The sequence below is a fragment of the Lithobates pipiens genome, unplaced genomic scaffold (genome assembly GCF_037356315.1).
Source record: "Lithobates pipiens isolate NorthernLeopardFrog02 unplaced genomic scaffold, aLitPip1_a1.2 Scaffold_22, whole genome shotgun sequence".
Taxonomy (NCBI): domain Eukaryota; kingdom Metazoa; phylum Chordata; class Amphibia; order Anura; family Ranidae; genus Lithobates; species Lithobates pipiens.
The window spans coordinates 143847354-143868542 of record NW_027507784.1 but is presented as its reverse complement, the minus strand read 5'-3'; the positions used below and the strand labels follow the sequence as shown (position 1 = coordinate 143868542).

Below are 21189 nucleotides of genomic sequence, written 5' to 3'. Positions count from 1 at the left end.
CCATTAGGGGGGATCTGAATCCTCCATACCCAACTTAAAGTGGAATTCCAGCTCAAACCTTTTTTCATATTGATGAAGTAGAAAAATTGAAAGTGGAATTTCAGTTATGAAAAATTACCCTTTCTCTTTGCACTCATTGCCTCTCCTCCTTAATCCATGACCAGTCGGGATTTATAGCCCGACCTACAAGAGTAGGATCCTAGGCAGAAAGACTCTGCACTTTCTATGGGCAGTCATATCTGGACATAAAACCCCCTCTGCTATAGGCCTCCAGTCATTTCTGCTTGGTGTTTTCAGGAGTATGGTCTTGTTTCTGCTTGAATTTTGGCTTTTAGCATGCTTGGATGCTAGCTTTGGCTGTGGTTTATCCTGGGTTTTTTGTCTATTAGTTGGTTTGCCCATCCCTCATTGTGGCGCTGCTTGGGGACATCCAGTTTGGTCATGGATTAAGAGAGGCTGTGTCTGTTAAACGTAAGGGAAAACTGGATTTTTTTTTTTTTTTGTTACTGTAAAATCCCCTTCTCTGAGTTAATTGACGGACACAACACCCATCCCTTTTACGGGACTTCTTCTTTGACCCTGCTTGTAACTGACTGGAGGCCTATAGCACAGAGGGGGTTTTAGGCTTAAAGAGGACTGCCCATAAGAGGTTCTGAGTCCTCGCCCCTTTTTGTTTTTTCTGCCTAGTGTCCTCCTGTAGGTGGGACTATAAAACCATGTTTGGTCATGGATTAAGAAGAGAGGCTGTGTCCATCAATGCACTCTGAGAAAGGGATTTTACGGTAACAAAAAAAATCTATAATAAACTGTTAGACATTTAACAACTCCAATAATTTATATTTCGAATCAAAGCTCTAATCAAGATTATTCATCTTCCTCTCCTTCGGTGACCATGGTTTGTCTGTGCAGTCCAATGTGGCTGTTCACAGGCACTTCCTGGTAGTCATCTGTGTCTGTTCAAGCAGCAAGGCCTGCCTAGCCACGCCCATTCATGATGTCACATTTTCTCTTGAATGGCGATATACAAGCATGCTCATTCAAAAGGGCTCTGACAACAATGTATAGTGGCTCCTCCCCATCCCCCTAAGCCTCTGGCTATAGAACAGAAGGTACGTTACTTCTGAAAGTGAAGTCCCTAGGCCTAAATGCACACCCACCGGCCTCCCATACACTATGAGCAGAAAGGTCGTTTTGGTCACATGACGAGGATAAGCAAGAACGGCTACAAACGTGTCAATTTCAATTCATGATTACGGGGAGCATTCAAATACAAGCCTTTTCTTCCACTTGAAGATCTTTTCCTCAGGTTTTATTGATGTCTGATGGCCTGTTGAGATTTTTATGATTTCACTGGGACAAAAAGTAGAGGAACATCTCCAAGAGGCACACAAACTGTAACTCAAAGCTCATTTTGAGTCTAAACTTTCTTTAGTAATAAAGGGTATTTTTAAACATTATTATTATTATTATTATTATTAATAATAAAAAAAATTATTATTATTTTTTTTCCTGTGTATGTTCTGGAGGTTTTCCAACAAGTCCATACTACTGAAAACACTAAGCAGAATTGACTGGGGGCCTAATGCTATAAATCTATGCCCTATTTTGTAGACGCTATAACTTTTTTGCGCAAACAAATCAATATACACTAATTGTGATTTTTACCAAAAATATATAGAAGACTACATATCGGCCTGAGAAAGAATTTGCTTTTTTTAAGAAAAATAAAAAAGGGATATTTATTATAGCAAAAAGTACAAAATTGTGTGTGATTATTTTTTTTGTTTTATAGCGCAAAAAATAAAAACCACAGAGGCAATCGAATACCACTAAAAAGCTCTATTTGTGGGGGGAAAAGGACGCAAATTTTGTTTAGGTACAGCATCTCATAACAACGCAATTGTCAGTAAAGCGACGCAGTGCCAAATCGCAAAAAAAAAAAAAAATGGCTCGGCCATTCAGCAGCCAAATCTTCCGGGGCTGAAGTGGTTAATGTCACAGTATTTGTCAGGAAATGCTTTGCTGCAGAGTGGCGCTCACTGTCTATTTTTGATGCCAAGTCGCAGTCAGACAAAATGACAAAAGTCAAAGTAACTTGTCCAAGGTCACAAGTAGCCCACACTAGTTTCAGACTTTCTATCACTCTCTAACCTCTACGGTTTTTCTACTTGGATAAAGTATAGTGTGTGTTTTTTTTTTTTTTTTGGATCGTGATTGCAGCGGACCGATCTGACGCTTTTGACACGATTTTCGGACCATTTATACAGCGATCAGTGCTATAAATAAAGCACTGATTACTATGTAAAGGTCACTGACAAGGAAGGGGTTAAACACTAAGGCGATCAAGGGGTTAACTGTGTTCCCTCAGTATGTTCTAATTGTAGGGGGTGGGTGTGCTCACTAGGACATGACAGAGATCACTCCTCCCGATTAACTGGGAGCAGTAGATCCCTGTCATGTTGCTAGGCAGAACAGGAAAATGGCACCTCCCTGTTCTAACTCTCCGTGTCACAATTGCAGGCCACCCGCGGACATGGAGTCTGCGGGGCACACTCCCGCAGCGGGGGGCGCCTGCTAGCTTCGGATGATGCCGCGATGTACGGGGACATTGTTTTGCGCACCCGTGCCACTTTGCCGTCGTATTTTGGCGGGAGCCGGTCGGCAAGTGGTTAATATCATATTATGATATGTTGCTGTATAGTATACAAAAAGAAAAATGTATGTTGTTGTTTTTTTTTTTTTTAGACAAAAATTACTGTCCTTTTTAGGATTCCACCGGATACAATTGCAGTCGGTTTATATGTTGAATGCAAAGTGCGTTTTTATGTTCTCTATGAATATAGATGTTACATTATTCAGCACTTTGCAGTGGGCTAATGACCATTTTGCATCATCCTATGCATATATTCATAGGACGTGGCACATTGTATTAGTATATTGTATATTCACAGTACCACCCTGTGGCTATACCAGTTTTCTTTGGAGACCATTTGTATTAGCCTCTGCCACCCAGCAGGCTCACACCGAGCTTACAAGAGGAGCGACCACCAGTTAACCAGTTAGTATATGTTGGTAGCAAGAGGAAATTGGAATACCAGAGTAAATCCATGTCAACTCAGAGAAAATCTACAAACTTGAAGAGGAGCTGCAGTCTGCTCACATAATTTGTAATAAAAACATCTTTGCAATTTGCAATTCTGAGGCTTCCCTCCAACCACTTTGCATATTATTAGTGTGTGTGTATGTGTGTGTGTGTGTGTATATATATATATATGTGTGTATATATATATATATATATATATATATATATATATATATATATATATATATATATATATATATATATATATATATATATTATATATGTGATTCTGTACTTGCCAAATATGCTACAGAAATCTCCCTCCACTGAGTCTGGCTGTAGACATTTTAACTGTGGGCAGCTGAAAATGCTGCCTATTCACTTCCTGGATTTACACAAATACACACCGCCAGCTCTGCAGCTCTCATTGGCTCTTATGACTCATCTACCCCTCCCCCTTCCTGGCAAACTCACCTAGTGTAAGGGAGAGAGTTGTGCATGATGTCATAAGCCTAGGCTTTTTACCAAGCAGGAAGTGGGCTGTATAAGGTATTTACTGCCAGAAAAATGTTTTACATCCAAAGTTAAAACGAGGGCTGAAGATTTAATAGATGAGAAAATAACTGAAGTTCCGCTTAAAAGTGAATGTAAAACCCATTCATGAAATTTGACCTGGGCACATTTATCTGTAATGTTTACTTATCTCTCTCCAAAGTCCTAAGCCTGAAGGTACTACTTCGATGTTCGGCCTCTCTATGTGCCCAGGCTGTGTAAAAGTCCTACACATGTGGTATCGCCATACTCGGGAGGAGTAGCAGAATGTGTTTTGGGGTGTAATTTTTGCTATATACATGCTATGTGTTAGAAATATCTTATAAATTGACAACTTTGTGTGTTTAAAAAAAAAAAAAAAAAAGCGTTTTCATTTTCCAAAAACTTCTGGAAAAAAATGAACTGTTCAAAAGACTCATTATGCCTCACAGATTTGGGGTGTTTGCTTTCCAAAATTGGGTCATTTTATGGGCATTTCCATTGTCCTGGTACCCCAGGGCCTTCAAAAGTGTAATAGGTGGCTGTGAAATGAGATGTGTAATTTTTGCTCGCAAAACACCTGTTGGTGCTCTGTATGTGGCCATGCTGTGCAAAAGTCTCACACTTGTCAACCCGACTTGGGGCAACTTACAACAGGACTTTAAGTCGCCCCAGGCCAGGCTTTTTGCCGTGGCTAATCAGGGAATGAGCTCTCAAGGAGTAACTCCACGCCAAATAAAAAAAAAAAAAAAACTGCGTGGGCCCCCCCCCCCAGGAGCATACCAAGCCCTTAGGTCTGGTATGGATTTTAAGGGGAACCCCCTATGCCGAAAAAACGGCGTGGGGGGGTCCCCCCAGATCCATACCAGACCCTTATCCAAGCACGAAGCCTGGACCGTACCAGGCCGCGTGCCCTCAACATGGGGGGGTTGGTGCTTGCACCTTGTTCCCATGTTGATGACAACAAGGGCCTCTTCCCGACTACCCTGGCCGTTTGTTGTCGGGGTCTGCGGGCGGGGGGCTTATCGGAATCCGGGAGCCCCCTTTAATAAGGGGGCCCCCAGATCCCGCCCCCCCACCCTATGTGAATGAGTAAGGGGTACATCGTACCCCTACCAATTCACCTGGTGAAAAAATGTCAATAAAAAACACAACACAAGTTTTTTTTTAAAAGTCCCTCATTAAGCAGCTCCGGGGGTCTTCTTCCGACGCCGGGGGGGTCTTCTGATGACTTCTCCGCTCTGTTCGGCCTCTTCTCCCAGTGTCCGGCCTCTTCTTGCAGCTCTTTTACTAGCAGAGGAGCCTCCTCTGGTTTCCTCCGCCCTCTGTCCTTCTTTCTTCTCTCTTCTTTCTTCAGATGTTGACCCGGCACTGTCTCGCACTGTACTGGCTTGTGCGCGGCGACTTGTATAGGTATGGGCCGTGGTTACAGGATGATGTCACTGTGCCCCCGTCCCTTTATGACGTCACAGTCCCAGGGCATTCATTCACAGGAAACTCTGGCCCTGCACAGCAGTGCTGTTTTTTTTAAATTGTGAGGGCAGGAGGTGGGAGAAGATCGCCTGCCAGCTGTCACAGGTAGGGGGTGGAGAGGTTGCAGGTGCTGGAACATGTTCCCCCAAGGCTCTGTCCTTCTCTTCTCTGACCCCTTCTCTTCCCTTGGTCACTTGATAACCATCCATGCCTTCCAATAATACCAAGTTGCACCGGCGCTCAACCTCCCCCTTGCTGTGCTTGAGGGTCCACTGCAATCCCAGTCTTAGCCCCCCCCCTCCCCCAGAAAAACCAGGGTAAGTGGATGATGTATATGTATATCTTTAGGGGATTGCGCCTCCCACTCAATATTCATACTACCCCCTTCTCAATAGAATATGCTTAATAATACTTATATTCACTAAATAATCACTGTGCCCTCATATTATCCAAAATATATACACAAGACATTAATTTATAATTGCAAAAAATATAGCGTCCTTATTGTGCGATATTTTAATTCGATTGCTCCAACTGTGCCGTCTTAATCACAGATCATCTTCTAATCAAAAGTCCACTTGTGTCAACTAAAATAACCAAAACTGTGCCACCGTCACCAAGCAAAATGGCCACTCACCAGATGTCCCCAATCAGTAAGCCTTCGGTTCATTCAACGGATAACCAATCCACAACGCATTCCTCCCGTTAGCAATTCCTCAACGTCCATATATTCATACAAAATTAAATGGAACCAATATAGTGTAAAATCGTTTTAACTTTAATGGAAAAATCAATAAAAAAACGTATTGCACTCACATTTCAATGTGTCTATTGGCCGACACCAAGCCTTTCCAGCAATGAGAAAACCGTTCTAAAATCGGGCAAGCCACTGATGTTCCGCAGGTGGTGTTAATCTCCCTCCACTGGACCGACTTGTTCCTGGCTTGTATTCAAGGACCGTATGACTCCTACGCGTTTCGCATTTGAGCTTTGTCAGGAAGCTCATGAGCTTGGTGTCGGCCAATAGACACATTGAAATGTGAGTGCAATACATTTTACACTATATTGGTTCCATTTAATTTTGTATGAATATATGGACGTTGAGAAATTGCTAACGGGAGGAATGCGTTGTGGATTGGTTATCCGTTGAATGAACCGAAGGCTTACTGATTGGGGACATCTGGTGAGTGGCCATTCTGCTTGGTGATGGTGGCACAGTTTTGGTTATTTTAGTTGACACAAGTGGACTTTTGATTAGAAGATGATCGGTGATTAAGACGGCACAGTTGGAGCAATCGAATTAAAATATTGCACAATAAGGACGCTATATTTTTTGCAATTATAAATTAATGTCTTGTGTGTATATATTTTGGATAATATGGGGGCACAGTGATTATTTAGTGAATATAAGTATTATTAAGCATATTCTATTGAGAAGGGGGTAGTATAAATAGTGAGTGGGAGGCACAATCCCCTAAAGCTATACATGCCTTCCAATACCATCTCTACACCGATGACACCCAAATCTATCTCTCTACTACTCGTCTCACTCCTTCAGTCTCCTCTCGCATTACTGACATATCAGCATGGATGTCGCACCACTTCCTTAAACTAAATCTCTCTAAAAACTAGCTAATATTCTCCCCCTCCTGTGCCCCCCCCCCCCCCATGGCTTTTCCATCAAAACCAATAATCAGTCCCTCCCCTCACGCCAGGGTACTAGGTGTAATCTTAAGCCTTGTAGACACACGATCGGATTTTTCAATGGGAATTGTGTGACAATCAGACAATTGTTGGCCAACTTTCCATGAACAAATGTCGGATGGCAGGTTTATAATTTTCCACGGACAGCAGTCTGTCGTATTTTCCAAGCGTGTGTACACAAGTTCGTCAGACAAAAGTCCAAAGTACAAACACGCATGCTCGGAAGCAATGACGAGCCAGAAGCGGTCGGTCTTGTAAACTAGCGTTCGTAATGGAGAATTAACATTCATGACGTGGCAAATTATGAAATCTCGAAATGCAGCGCACATTCTCCTTCTTTAATGGGATAATAATGAAGCTGCTTTGCTGGTGATACTGATTGAATTATGGCAAACACATTTTCAAAGGCTTTTTTTTTCCTAGTGATATCAAGAATATTATGCTTGGGGTGTTTTTTTTTATTTATTTTTTTATTTATTTGGTCTAAGTTACCACAACACCATTCTCCTGTAGTTTTTAAGATCAAAGATACAACTACTCTGTTTCCCCTAAAATAAGACCTAGTGTGAGTGTCGGTGATGGCTGCAATATAAGCCCTAACCCCCAAATAAACCCCACCCTCTTTCCCCGAAAATAAGCCCTACCCTGAGAATAAGACATAGAAGGACTTTAACCAGGACTTATTTGGGGGGTAGGGCTTATATTGCAGCCATCGTCGACAATCACACTAGGTCTTATTTTAGGGGAAACCGGGTATGTTGGTGTCCCTTGTTAATTTTGCATTGTGTTTTTTAAATGCCTACTCCCAAAATGTAATTTGAAGTAAAACACGTAGCCAAGTATTATTCTACACAATTTTTATTGTGCATTTAAAAAAAAAAGACATGTTATCTGCCAATAGAACTTAACCAAAAATTGCATTCTGTGCATCCAAAAATATAACAAATCAAATCATTATTCAACCAAAAAATAAAATAAAAGCCTCCTCCTGCATGTGTCCTGCTTCTTGATGTAGGCGGTCAACAATGCCAAGAGTTGGTGAAAGCAGGGGTCCATCACCCAGGGATAAATCATGTGGATTATTCTCCTGGAGCTCCCGCAGCAAAGGCATGACTAGACTTGGACTTGGGTCAAAGCAATAACTCCAAGGCCAATAATAAATAACACATTATCTACTCCGATTCCGCAACATGGCTGAGGAATGGCTGTTCAGACCAAACTGAAAAGTGCAAAATAAAAGCGTGAATCGACACTCGCCAAACTTCTACTAACACGGAATTGGGAGCCTAAAGGTTGGCACGAAAGAGCTGAAAAAATGCTTAGTACGTCACTACGTTTGTGTTTTTTTTTTTTTTTTTTTTGGCAGACAATTCCTTGCTGTTTGTATGCAAGACAAGTTCCTGGCCAACGCCCTTCGGACAAAAGTCTGAGATTTTGTCTGTGGAAGATCCGATTGTATGTACGAGGGTTTAGACTCTGACCTGTCCTTTCAGCCCCAAATCCAATCGTTGTCAAAAGTTTGTAGACTTCCACTCCGTAACATCTGTAAAGGTCGTCCCTTTTTAAGGAATAAAACAACCAAGCTACTCATTCACTCCCTTGTTATCGCTCGCTTTGACTCTCCTTCTCATAGGCTTACCTCTCCATAAGCTATCCCCTCTTCAGTCTGTCATGAATGCTGCTGCCAGACTCCTCTACCTTACCAACTGCTCAGTGACTACCACCACTCTCGGCCAATTCCTCCACTTGCACCCGATCGCCCACAAATTAAAATTTTAAAATACTAACTACAACATACAAAGCCATCCACATCTCAGCCCAGAGCTAGTCTTGTCTGCAAATATCACCCAAACCATCCTCTCTGCTCCCCTCAAGACCTCCTGCTCTCAAGCTTCCTCGTCTCCTCCTCCCATGCTTATCTCCAGTATTTCTCTAAAGCCTCTCCCATCCTTGACGTTTCTACCTCAATCTGTCCGGCTATCTCCTACTCTAGCTGCCTTCAGGCTATCCCTGAAAAGTCATCTCTTCAGGGAAGCCTATCACACCTCCAACTAATCTTTTACCACTACCATCAGCTCCTTCCTCACTGTTGCAACCTTTTTTTACCATCTTCCACACCCTATTAGATTGTAAGCTCTTCTGAGCAGGATCCTCTTGTATTTTATTGTATTGTCTCCCTTTTTTATGTTGTAAAACGCTGCTTAAACTGTTGGTGCTATATAAATCCTGTATTATAATAAAGGTGAACTTATCCTTTAAAGAGACTGGCAGAGAGAGGAGTGGATCAGTTCTGAATTAAAATTTCAGCTTGAGTTATTGATCTCTGTAAACAGGCTGCTCTTGGGAAAGCGGAGGAGCATGGAAGATGTGAAACAAATCCTAGAGCTTCATCTGCAGACTAAAAATGCAACTATAAAGTATTGATATACCTGACTAAAAATATATGATTTGTTTAGCTGTTATCTAAACTCTTTTACTTTGATTTGAGTTTTTTTCTTCGGCAGCTAGGTTGGCCAGGGTTTATAGCATACCTGGTATGGTTTGAATAGAGGCACATAAGTGCTTTATTCTGAAGGCTGCCATCCGGCAGAGATATGAATAATTTCTCTGTGTTTTTGTTGTGTGGGTCAGCTTTTTTGTTAGAAAATTGATTTATAGCATGTTAAATATGTTTAGTATAAACCGTTCTGAAATAAGTAATACTATTTTTTTTTTTTTTTTTTTTTTTTTTAGGAGGTCACAGCAAGCAGCCGTCACTATGTAGACAGACTCTTTGATCCTGATCCACAGAAAGTTTTGCGTGGAGTTGTGTAAGTACCATCATTCATGATCCATAAAGTGTACAGATTCAGAGGACATGTCCACATTTTAGAGCGGGTAAAATGTTCATGCTATGTTCTGAAGCTTCAGGCTCAATTTTACATGTATGCGGTGCAGGAAACGTTTCATATCCTGTGCATTTGCCGCACCGTTTTCTTGCGAACCGCAGCAGATGTTAAGTTACTGACACCCCAAAACTGTTTGCAAAACGCAGTGCGATTGACAGAATAAGAGAGCATGGATGTGTACACCTGTTTACAGTGCAGGGGAAAAAGGTCCTGCTCCCCCCCCCCCCCCCCCCCCTATTTTTTTTTTTCTCTGTTACAGCAAACCTTTTTGGGATATAAAACTCACTCTCTCACTCTCTCACTCTCTCACTCTCTCACTCTCTCACTCTCTCACTCTCTCACTCTCTCACTCTCTCACTCTCTCACTCTCTCTCTCTCTCTCACTCTCTCACTCTCTCACTCTCTCTCTCTCTCTCTCACTCACTCACTCTCTCACTCTCACTCTCACTCTCTCACTCTCTCACTCTCTCACTCTCTCACTCTCTCACTCTCTCACTCTCTCACTCTCTCACTCTCTCACTCTCTCACTCTCTCACTCTCTCACTCTCTCACTCTCTCACTCTCTCACTCTCTCACTCTCTCACTCTCTCACTCACTCACTCACTCACTCACTCACTCTCTCTCGCTCAACTTTTTGGGCTGCAATGTTTTTGAGAACCTTTCTGCTTCACGCCATGGCAACATCTCTCTGCCAAGTCTGACCGCAAAGTCCACATACGGTCTACTTTGAGCGTATACATGTGCAGTGTGTTTTTTTTTTTTTTTTTTTTTTTATGCTCTCTGTGAAAGTGATTTGAAAACTGTTTGTTTGTATTATAATTTTGATAAATCATTCTGGCCCTGTTTTTTATATTTTTTTCATTTTCAATTCAACAGAGATATGAAAAATGCAGTGATTGGAAACAACAAACAGAAAGCCAACCTCATAGTTTTGGGAGCAGTGCCAAGGTACATACTGTGACTGTCGGCAGCCGCTGTCTGGCAGCCTACTTGTGAATTCAGAGTCTACTATGGGAGCTGGTGTTAAGAGTTCTCTGTGAAAAATCATAAAATGGTTCTAAAAAAACATTTTGGTTTATTTTAGAAACTGCACAGTAGCTATAGTCTATCCACATTCACTGAAAAGAGGCCCCCTGCCTTTGCCAGTCTGTAAGCCCCATTCACATATATGCCTTGTGCACACGGGCATAAAAAAACACTGCTTTTACAGGCATACAAAATATATTTTTGTTTATGCCTCCAAATGCAGTTCCATGTTTGGCTATGTGGCCATGCACTTCAGGCATTTAGATCAGTATATGAACAGCTTAGTTTAGAGGCATAAAAAAACATGGCAAAGCTGCATTCAGAAAGGCGCTTATGAGCGTAATTTATGTGCGTATGAGCATAAATGTATTCCAGTGGCCAGAATAAATTGATATTGTGGCCAGTAAGATGCATTTACTGTCAATGCCAATGCACATACATAGGCGACATTAGAGACCTCTATCTTCTTTTTTCTTTTTCTTTTTTCCTGCCAGACAAAATCCAGCATATATTTATATGGCAGTGTACATGAGGCCATAAGTGGCATATGAAGAGTGTAGCTTTCAAAAAAAGGCAAGAGAAGCCTAGGAATTAAAAACCCCCCCAAAAAAAACATAATCACTTCAGTCCAATGCTGCATCTGTCCCTTGCTGCCTCTTGGACTGAGAACTGAGCAGTCAAAGACCACAGATGGCTTAGTCCTCGGTCTTCAGTAAGCCGGTTACTATCAGTCACCAGCTCTACGCTCTGTCCCTTCATCGCTCACTGGAGCGCCAGGCTGTGGAGGGGGCATGAACGACTGGCTCAGACTGTCAGAGGCGTGCTGAGAGGCTGAGCCAGTTTCCGGTTCAGGGATCTGGGTGGATCCCGACATTAAAGTCAGGGTCACTACAGAGTCTGGACCTGTTGAGTGACGTCGGCCAACAGTGGACTTTAGCTTGCCGACGGCTGAATACGGATCACAGAAGTGCAGAACTATTTGCACTCTTATGACCCACAAGGGAAGTAGGGCCAAAAAAGCTTTGGCCTTACTTCTCCTTTTTAATATGCCATACTTTTGATGATCCTGTAATAAGAATTTGGTTTACTTTTATGCCTGTGAAAGTGTATTATGAAGTAGGTGTTTAGCTAGGTTGCAAGCATCTACTGTGAGATTGCAGAAAGCACATGAAATTAATTTTAAAGCCACATGTGTCTCCTAAGCCAATGTTTGTAAGCCATTGGCCTAAAATCTAGATTGCGAGCCCTTCTACATGGATGGGCATCACTCCAATGGTGGCCTTGTACCTTGTCGCAGATAGCTCCAGCAAAAACTTTGTATTTATTTTTCCTTTTTTTCCCTTTTGGGGTGAACTCCACATCAATCCCTGTTTGGACAGAAAGTGAGTTGAAATTTCTTCAATGGAAAAACAGACAATCTCATTTTTTTTACCCATATTACAATGTATTTGTTTCTCTGCAGTTCATTCCAGGCGACAACCACATCCTTTTATTTCTACTATGGTTTTTTTTTCAGGGACAGCAAGTTAAGCCAGCCATAAATGGAGCGATTTTTTTCTCCCAACGACCTATGGTTGCAGGAAAGAAAGTCGCTTGATTTTCCCCCATTAGCACTGTGTGAATCTCTCCGGCAAAGCTGTTGTGTTCTCCCAGCAGGGGGTGCGTGGGGAGCCTTCCTGATCGGGACAACACATGGTGGTTGTTGCTAGCATCTGTAGCCACTGGCAATAATCGCATGAGGAATTCAATAGCCTGGTTGTACCCAAGTTGATCAACTTGGGTACATTCAGCCAGCCCATACATGGCTCACAGCTTGGCCAGTCCCTGATGAACTGTTTTAAAACGGTCTATGGCCGGCTTTAGAGAAACTCTCCCAACATCAAAGACAGAAGTAGAAACCTATACCCAGAACTAAAAGAAAAAAAATATATACTGCAGGTAGGCTTTTATTTGTCTTTGCCAGTGTAGCAAAAAATAAATTGGTGCCATACAGTCCAGTGAGAGCACCAAACAAATATCCAAGAGTCCAAAGTTTTTAATTATAAAATTGGTTTACAGCAGAAAAAAGTCAACCGGGTCCAGGAATTTTGACTGTGCTCATATATACTTCGATAACCAAATACCAGATAGTTCTGTGGTTTTCTGCTTGGTACAGTTTCAAAAGGCAATTTCTAATAATTGCAACAAACATATAAAATAATTCAATTTTTTTTTTTTGACGCACTACAAAGAATACTCATCCATTTGCATTATACTGAGTGTTTGTTTCATGGGTAACAGGTACACAGATAACAGCTTGAAGTCGAGCCACTTTTGTAGATGGCTCCACTTGGTCAGGACCAACAGTGAAAGGGCTAAAAGAGATCCATACAATTCTACTGATCACAGTATAGTGGCCACAATTTAGTTTATCATATGTTCATATGTTTATAGCAATCTAAGGCAACACTTTCGGAAAAGATTACAACTGGGTCACTTCTCTATATTCTGGACCTCCTGTAGGCCTTTAGTCCCACATGTCTTAACTCCCAATCCACAGAATAAAAATGAGTCCAAAATAAAAAAAATGTTTCCCCTAGATATTTACCAAAAAATCAAACTGACAAGTCCTTTTGATTAAAGCATATTGCATAAGTACAATTTATGTACTGTAGCGGAATGGTAAAGCTTAAGGGTTAACTTTTTGTGTTTTATTTAGAAGAACTTTGTGCCACTTTTATTAACTTTTACGTTTTTTTTTTTTTTTTTTTTTTTTTTTTCCATGAGGACTTTGATTTAAGTCAGTTGAGACCTGATCAAGTCCACCCCATGAAGCTCTGAAGTAAGAATAGCAATACGCAATAGATGACTAAAGCGGTGATCTGTTCTGCAGGGAGAAACGGGACTTTATCACCTTTACCCTACCGTCTGTATTGATAAAGTGCAATAAATCCTATTAAGTGCTTTATAGCATGATTGTAAGCCCAGGAGCTGGCGATGCAGCGTCTGGGCTTAAAGCTGGACCATAGCTGTTACTTGACAACCAGTGGTTCCCATGCTGAAGCCGACTGGGACCATTGAGCTCCAATGCTGTTTGAAAACGGCATGAGGACAAATAGTCTTAGTGTCAATTTTAAAAGGCAACTGGGACTTACTTTGCTATAATTATATGGTAATCAAGTGCCTTACCCACTGTAGCATCATAAACCTGCCATATTGACTTCAGTCTAGGATTTGTATAGGTCAGAATTGTCACCAAGGAGATCTTTCCCCTTCTAACTGCTCCATCTCCTTTGACAGATTATTATACTTGCTTCAGCAAGAGACTTCGAGCACAGAACTGAAGACAGAATGTGCTGTGGTCCTTGGCAGCTTGTCTATGGGTACAGAAAACAATGTGAAATCCCTGCTAGACTGTCACATAATCCCAGCTCTGCTGCAAGGTAGTTGTGACCTTACTATATAGCACAAAGACCTCACATACTGTACTGACCTGCCATGCTTTTCTATTTCTGACAAATTGTTGCTCTGCACTTTCAGGCTTGCTGTCAGCAGATATCCGCTTCATTGAAGCTTGTTTGCGATGTCTCCGCACAATTTTTACAAGTCCCGTAACTCCAGTGGAGCTCTTGTATACAGTAAGAATCTTCTTCTTTTCAATGCAAATCTGTATTGTGTGGTATTCTAAGCATACACCAAAATCTACTTATTTCTTTTCAGAGTATAGACATACAAGTTCCTGAGTCATATGCCTAATGTAATGTATGCCAATACATACAAGAAATTATACTAAATTGTATGTCAAAATATATACATACTTTAATAAAGGTGGTCTGACGACTTATTATTATTATTATTATTATTCAGGATTTATATAGCGCCAGCAATTTACGCAGCGCTTTACAATATAAAAAGGAGACAATACAGTTACAATACAATAAAATTCAAGAGGATTAAGAGGGCCCTATTCAGAAGCGCTTACAATCTAATAGGGTGGGGCAGGTGGTACAAAAGGTTATAACTGTTGGGAATGAGCTGATGGAAGTGGTAGGAGATTAGTTGGAGACGTGATAGGCTTTTCTGAATAGATGAGTTTTCAGGGATCGCCTGCAGGTAGCAAGAGTAGGGGATAGCCAGACCAGTGGAGGTAGCGAGTTCCAGAGGATTGGAGAGGCTCTGGAGAAATCCTAGAGACGAGTGTGGGAGGAGGAGATGAGAGAGCTTGAGAGTAGGAGGTCTTGAGAAGAACGGAGGGGACGATCTGGGCGATATTTGGAGACAAGATTGGTGATGTAGCTCGGGGCAGAGTTGTGAATGGCTTTGTATGTTGTGGTTAGTATTTTGAATTTAATTTGCTGGGTGATTGGGAGCCAGTGTAGGGATTGGAGGAGAGGGTTGGCAGACACTGAGCGATTGGTAAGGTGGATAAGTCTGGCAGCAACATTCATGATAGACTGAAGAGGAGATAGCCTATGGAGAGGCAGGCCAATGAGAAGGGAGTTGCAATAGTCAAGGCGAGATATAACAAGGGAGTGAATGAGGAGCTTGGTAGTTTCATTTGTTAAAAAGGGGCGAATTTTAGAGATGTTACGGAGGTGAAATCTACAAACTTTTGACAACGATTGGACTTGGGGCTGAAATGACAAGTCAGAGTCTAGGATTACACCTAGTACCCTGGCATGAGGGGAAGGCCTGATGGTTGCATTGTTGATTTTGATGGAAAAGTCATGGAGGGGGGCATGTGCAGGGGGGAATATTAATAGCTCAGTTTTAGAGAGGTTTAGTTTAAGGAAGTGGTGTGACATCCATGCTGATATGTCAGTTAGCAGGTTAGTAATGCGAGAGGAGACTGAAGGAGTGAGGTGAGGAGTAGACAGATTTGGGTGTCATCGGTGTATAAGTGGTATTGGAAGCCATGGGCAGTTATCAAGTGACCAAGGGAGGAGGTATAAATAGAGAAGACTTTAAAATTCTATTGCTAATAAAATAAATGTATTTATAGCTCATACTCTGGCAAAATATGAATCATTTATTAATGAACTTCGGAGAACAAACACAACTTGTAGTCACCAACAATAAAACCATTGATGCATTTCAGATATGAAATACTTGTATAATAATATCTAAAGGAAAGTAAATTTTGTATAATTTATTTATTTTTATAATTTTTATTTCAGTCCCTTATTTTTGGAGGGTCAAAACGTTGTATGATTTGATTAACACCTTAATTTATTTTATTGCCACTGGGTTTTTAAATTTGCTTCATTGTTACTGCTACACATAATATATGCAGTTGTCTGTAGGACTTCATTGCAGGCTAAGGGCTCTTTCACACTGATGTTTTATTGAAAACTGCACCAAAAAAATATGACTCCCTATTAAAATGTGGTACAGTCACGGTAAAAACACACAGCATTTTGCGTTTTTTAGTCACATGTCCATTACCAGGTTCAGGCAACCCACAAACACACAGTAAATGCATCTGAAACACAGCAAAATCATTGTAAATGCATATGCGTGTTTAACAAATGTTTATACATCCTTGTACATGTAACCAATGTACTTTCATTTTATTGTGCAATCAATAAACCTTTTTGACAAAGATAAATGCATATGTGTTTTAACCACAAATTTTGCTACAGAGCAGTGTGAAAGGGCCCTAATTTTAAGGTGGCCATGGATCAGCAATGTGTTTATGTGCGTGCATGCATGCTAAGTATTATGTAAGCAAACACCTTCAATACTTAATCGTGATTTAACTACTTGTTTCAAAAGGCAAGTGTTGGAAATATTCCTGTCACCGACTATAACGTTCCTGTCTTTTTACAGGATGCTACTGTAATCCCACACCTTATGATGTTGCTCAGCAGATCTCTCTACTGTCAGGAGTACATCTGCCAGATCTTCGCCCACTGCTGCAAAGTAATTCTAACAGTATATGACTTCATATAGAGTGTTTTTATTTCAATAACATTTTAGATATTATAAAATATACAACAGTAAATATGTAAAGGGTGATCTAAAACCTTAAATTGAGTTTACGAAGTGAAGTAATAAAGTAGTACAACATATTTCTCCACTCCCCATTCCCTTTTCTCCAGTGCCAGAAGCAGTCCAGCAAAGACTGAGGCTCCCTGGAGCTTGCAATCTTGAATAGGGGTTTTGGGGATGGAACAATTGATAGCCATTTCATTTTCACTGTCAGTGGAATCTCCCTATACAGCAGTGGTCATCAACCCTGTCCTCAGGGCCCACTAACAGGCCAGGTTTTATGTGTTACCTTGGGGAGATGCAGACTAGAATACTGCAATCACTGAGCAGCGAATGATGCCACCTGTGATGTATTTCAGTTATTTTGCAAACCTGGCCTGTTAGTGGGCCCTGAGGCCATGGTTTATGACCACTTCTATACAGGATCAGCCTGAATGTTTACATATACAGAGTGCTCACACATACAAAGCGCTGAATATTATAATCATTGTGTGAGTGATCTGTGACATGGACATTTTTTTGTTTTTGCATATACATGGGCTTTGAATAAAAGTAAAAAGATAATAAAGAGGGAACGGTAAAAGCTTAAAGGGAACTGGTCAGAGGCAATTCCTCCAAAGTGAGAGAATCCCGGTGTGTCACCACTTAGGAGTTAGTGGTGGGCCAGCTGCAAACTTTTTTTTTTTTTTTTTTTTTTTTTTTTGTCAGCAGCTACAAACACTGTAGCTCCTGACTTTTTTAATAAGGACAGCTACCTGTCCAGCAAGCCTGAGATGTCAGCCTCCAGAGGCCGATCCGTCCATTGGATGGGCTGCCAGCACCTCCATCTTAACGGAGGGAAACAGGCAGTGGAGCCTTGGGGCTTCACTGCCAGTTTCCTACTGCACATGCACTAGTCGCGCAGCACTTTGTAAATGGCCCTATAGTTTTCTGGGACACACACAAGAAGTCCCAGAAGGCAATGGGGCCACTCGCCAAAGAGGAGGAAACGCCACGGAATAGAGGCAGATTAGGAAGACTGCCTAGGAACAGCGGTTTCAGGTAAGTTAAACTTTTTAAGAATATTAATGCAATTTTTTTTTTTTTTTAATGGTGGCCCTCCGCTTTAATTTACTAAAGCTGGAGAGTACAAAATCTGGTGCAGCTCTGCACATTTGTCAAAACCTAATTGAGCAAGCTGAAGTTAGAAGCTGGTTACCATGCACAGCTGCAACAGATTTTACACTCTCCAGTTTTAGTAAATCATCCCTTATTGTTCCCAGTGGAGGATTTTCTCTCTAATACTACTCTGATGTCAACCCAGAATGTGGAATTTTCTTTCACTTTCAATTCTAGTGCTAAACAGAGAGGGGGTGGTTCTCCCTCATGGGGACACAAACTGCAATGAAAACTGACAGATGTTGGACACAGTTGGGCCTGTAACCCCAGTGGCTGTTGATGGATAGGAATCTCTCTCTGTACCGGGGAACCTTTTTAGGAAAGGTCATAAATCTAATGGCATGTATGAAAATGTATATCCCTTTCTTTTTTGCAGTCAGAAGCAGGAAACCTTTTGGAAGCTGTACATTTACTTCATATTTTATTTTTTTTGCAGGCTCCTGATCATCAGACAATTTTATTCAATCATGGTGTGGTACAAAATATTGCCCATTTGCTTACATCTGTGTCATATAAAGTAAGTTATTACTTTTCCTTGTGGGAATTGGACAGAATGAGCATGGCTATAGTGTCTGTATTGTGTATATGCTTTGGCGGTCAGTTTTCATAAATGTACATCTTTTATAAATAGAAAAGTTTTTAGTTTTATGCATGGACTGCCTAAAACTTTGGTACCTGCTTAAAGTGAAATTACCTGGAAGTGGGAGGCTTGCATGCATTTATGTAAGTGACATCTGCAAACACTTCAGTTATCCCCCAAAGGGCATGGGCAGTTGGCACCTTTCTGGATTATGCATACACGTCGTCTGATTTGACACTCCAATTTGGGTGGCAAAACAATGGCCATTGTAGGGATAGCTTTTGTAGTCTTGATTTAACGCTAACTTTTTGGGACCACTGTCCTATGTCTTGTTACTATGTCCATGGAAAACTAATTTCAGGAACACGGGTGTCAGTGTGCCAGGATAAATTGATTGTACACAGAGAGGGAGAGTATTCTCTAATTATGTAAAAATGGTAGAACATAACATTGGCAGACTTTTCCCCTTTGCTATGATTACTGATCGCTGTATAAATGGCAATGGTCCCAAAATTTTGTCAAAAGTGTCTGATGTGTCCGCCATCATGTCGCAGTCCCGATAAAAATTGCAGATTTCCGCCATTACTAGTAAAAAAAAAAATAAAAAAAAAAATGCTATAAATCTATCCCCTATTTTGTAGACGCTATACGTTTTTTGCGCAAACCACTCAATATACGCTTACTGCGATTTTATTTATTTTATGTAGAAAAATACATATCGGCCTAAACTGAGAAATTTGCTTAAAAAATGGGGATATTTATTATAGCTAAAAGTACAAAATATCTTGTGTATTTTTATCTTTTTGTTTTTTTGTTTATAGCGCAAAAAATAAAAACCGCAGAGGCAATAAAATACCACTAAAAGAAAGCTCTATTTGTGGTAAAAAAAAACAACAAAAAAAAACTACATTAAAATCCTGGGCGGATTTCTGCCAGTGACCAGCTGTCATGCCCCTTAATTGATAGAGGCTTCACCTCCCTGTTCTAAGATGTAATATCTCACCTCCATTGTATTTAGCTGGTTAGTGGGCATGGGGGAGAAGGGACGGAGTGGGCTGTCATTTACCACTTTGTGTACACCTACGTGTGACTATAGGCACATGGGCTGCTCAGATGTGATAGCGAGCAAATTCTCCACATAGAATCTCACTGAAAACTGAGCATCTGCAGAGCTGCCAACCTTGCTGTGCAAAATCCCCAAATGCACTGAGGACATAATCAAAAGGGGGAGATGGATAACAGCAGATCAACCAGTTTTTTTGCAGAATACAGAAAGCGAATCGCATCGTGACCTGCGTGAGTATGAACAGCATGTAATACAGCATTTATTGATGCATATTTTTTTTTTTTTTTGTGGGTTTAGTGACCCTTTTAACCACTTGCTGACTGCCCTATAGCAGGTTTACTGCTACATGGTAGCAACTGTGCACAGGATTGTGTGTGTGTGTGCGCGTGTGTATATATGTGTGATCCTGCTCTTCTGGGCTACCAGCGGCTCACTCCCGCCATGATTATATGCAGCGGGAGAGCTGTGGACTCAATATCCGCCGGCACCCACTGATCTGCCTTGTTTGCAGGAGGATCTCTGGATCCTGTGTCTCTGCAAAGTAGGGACTAGGATCCATTTCTTCCCCTATAAAAGTACCTCCCACAATGTAGTAAAACGCAGGCTAGGCACAAACGTAACCCTTTAATCGCCCCTAATGTTAACCCCTTCCCAGCCATGTGTCATTAGTACAGTGACAGTGCATATTTGCTAGCACTGATCACTGTATTAAGCCCCATACACACTCAGGTTTTTCTGCTGAGTTTTCCCTTCAGGTTGACCAAAATCATGTAGTGTAAGGGCCCGCCTGATTGCATACAAATTGAAACTCCTAAGGTTTGACCTCATATTATATGGTTTTGGTAAATCTGAAGGAAAAACTCTGCCAAAAAGTCCCCAAAAGTGTCCGAATGTCTGCCGCAATATCGCAGTCCCACTATAAGTCGCTGATCACTGTCATTAATGGTAAAAAAAATAAAATAATAATAAATAAAAATATCCCATAGTTTGTAGATGCTATAACTTTTGCGCAAACCAATCAATATATGCTCATTGAGATTTTCTTTACCAAAAAATATGTAGCAGGATACATATTGACCTAAATTTATGAAAACACTTAGATTTTTATTTATTATTTTTTTATGTTTATATTTTTTTTGGATGTTTTATAGCAGAAAATAAAAAATATCGATTTGGGTTTTTTTTTTTTATTATTTTTTTTTTTATTGCTGATCTTTTTGTTCATTGCGCATTAAGGTAAAAAAATGCTTAGATGCTAGAACGACTTTGTCATTTATGTATAATATTTCCATATGTCTATTTATTTATTCTGGCAGGTACGCATGCAAGCATTAAAGTGCTTTTCAGTTTTAGCGTTTGACAATCCCCAGGTATCAATGACCCTTGTAAATGGTAAGCAAGCATTATCTTATTAATAATGTTATTGTATTGTTCTAATATAGTATAGAAGAATTTTATAGAAACACCACAGAAAGCAATATCAGAAGTAGAATTTTGCTGAATACCACTCATTGAGCGCAGTGGATCAGGGAGACTGGACACCGTGTTGGATCTTGTGTGGTGCATTCTTCTGGGAAGCCACCAGTGGCGGCCCGTGCACTCTGAGGGCAGGGGCCCCCATCCATTCAGCCGGCTCCTTTCCAGAAGCATGGATTCCTATGGCGGGGTGGTACTTTTTGAAGCACCGGATTAAAGGCAGAGGCTCTGATAG

The 21189-nt window shown here is 41.0% G+C and overlaps 1 protein-coding gene across 4 annotated transcripts in view; it reads left to right on the top strand.

The window, feature by feature from the left end:
- Positions 1-21189, top strand: part of ARMC8 (armadillo repeat containing 8) — a 185267-nt gene that overhangs the window by 25177 nt on the left and 138901 nt on the right. For 2 of the 4 annotated variants that reach the window (XM_077448427.1, XM_077448425.1), the window contains exons 2-8: positions 9524-9600; positions 10555-10626; positions 13984-14126; positions 14224-14321; positions 16513-16605; positions 18269-18349; positions 20795-20870. In XM_077448427.1, coding sequence (XP_077304553.1) covers positions 9524-9600; positions 10555-10626; positions 13984-14126; positions 14224-14321; positions 16513-16605; positions 18269-18349; positions 20795-20870 — 640 coding nt within the window. Of the gene's footprint in view, positions 1-9523; positions 9601-10554; positions 10627-13983; positions 14130-14223; positions 14322-16512; positions 16606-18268; positions 18350-20794; positions 20871-21189 lie in introns of all 4 variants that reach the window. The other 2 variants (XM_077448426.1, XM_077448424.1) reach the window with 1 other exon arrangement.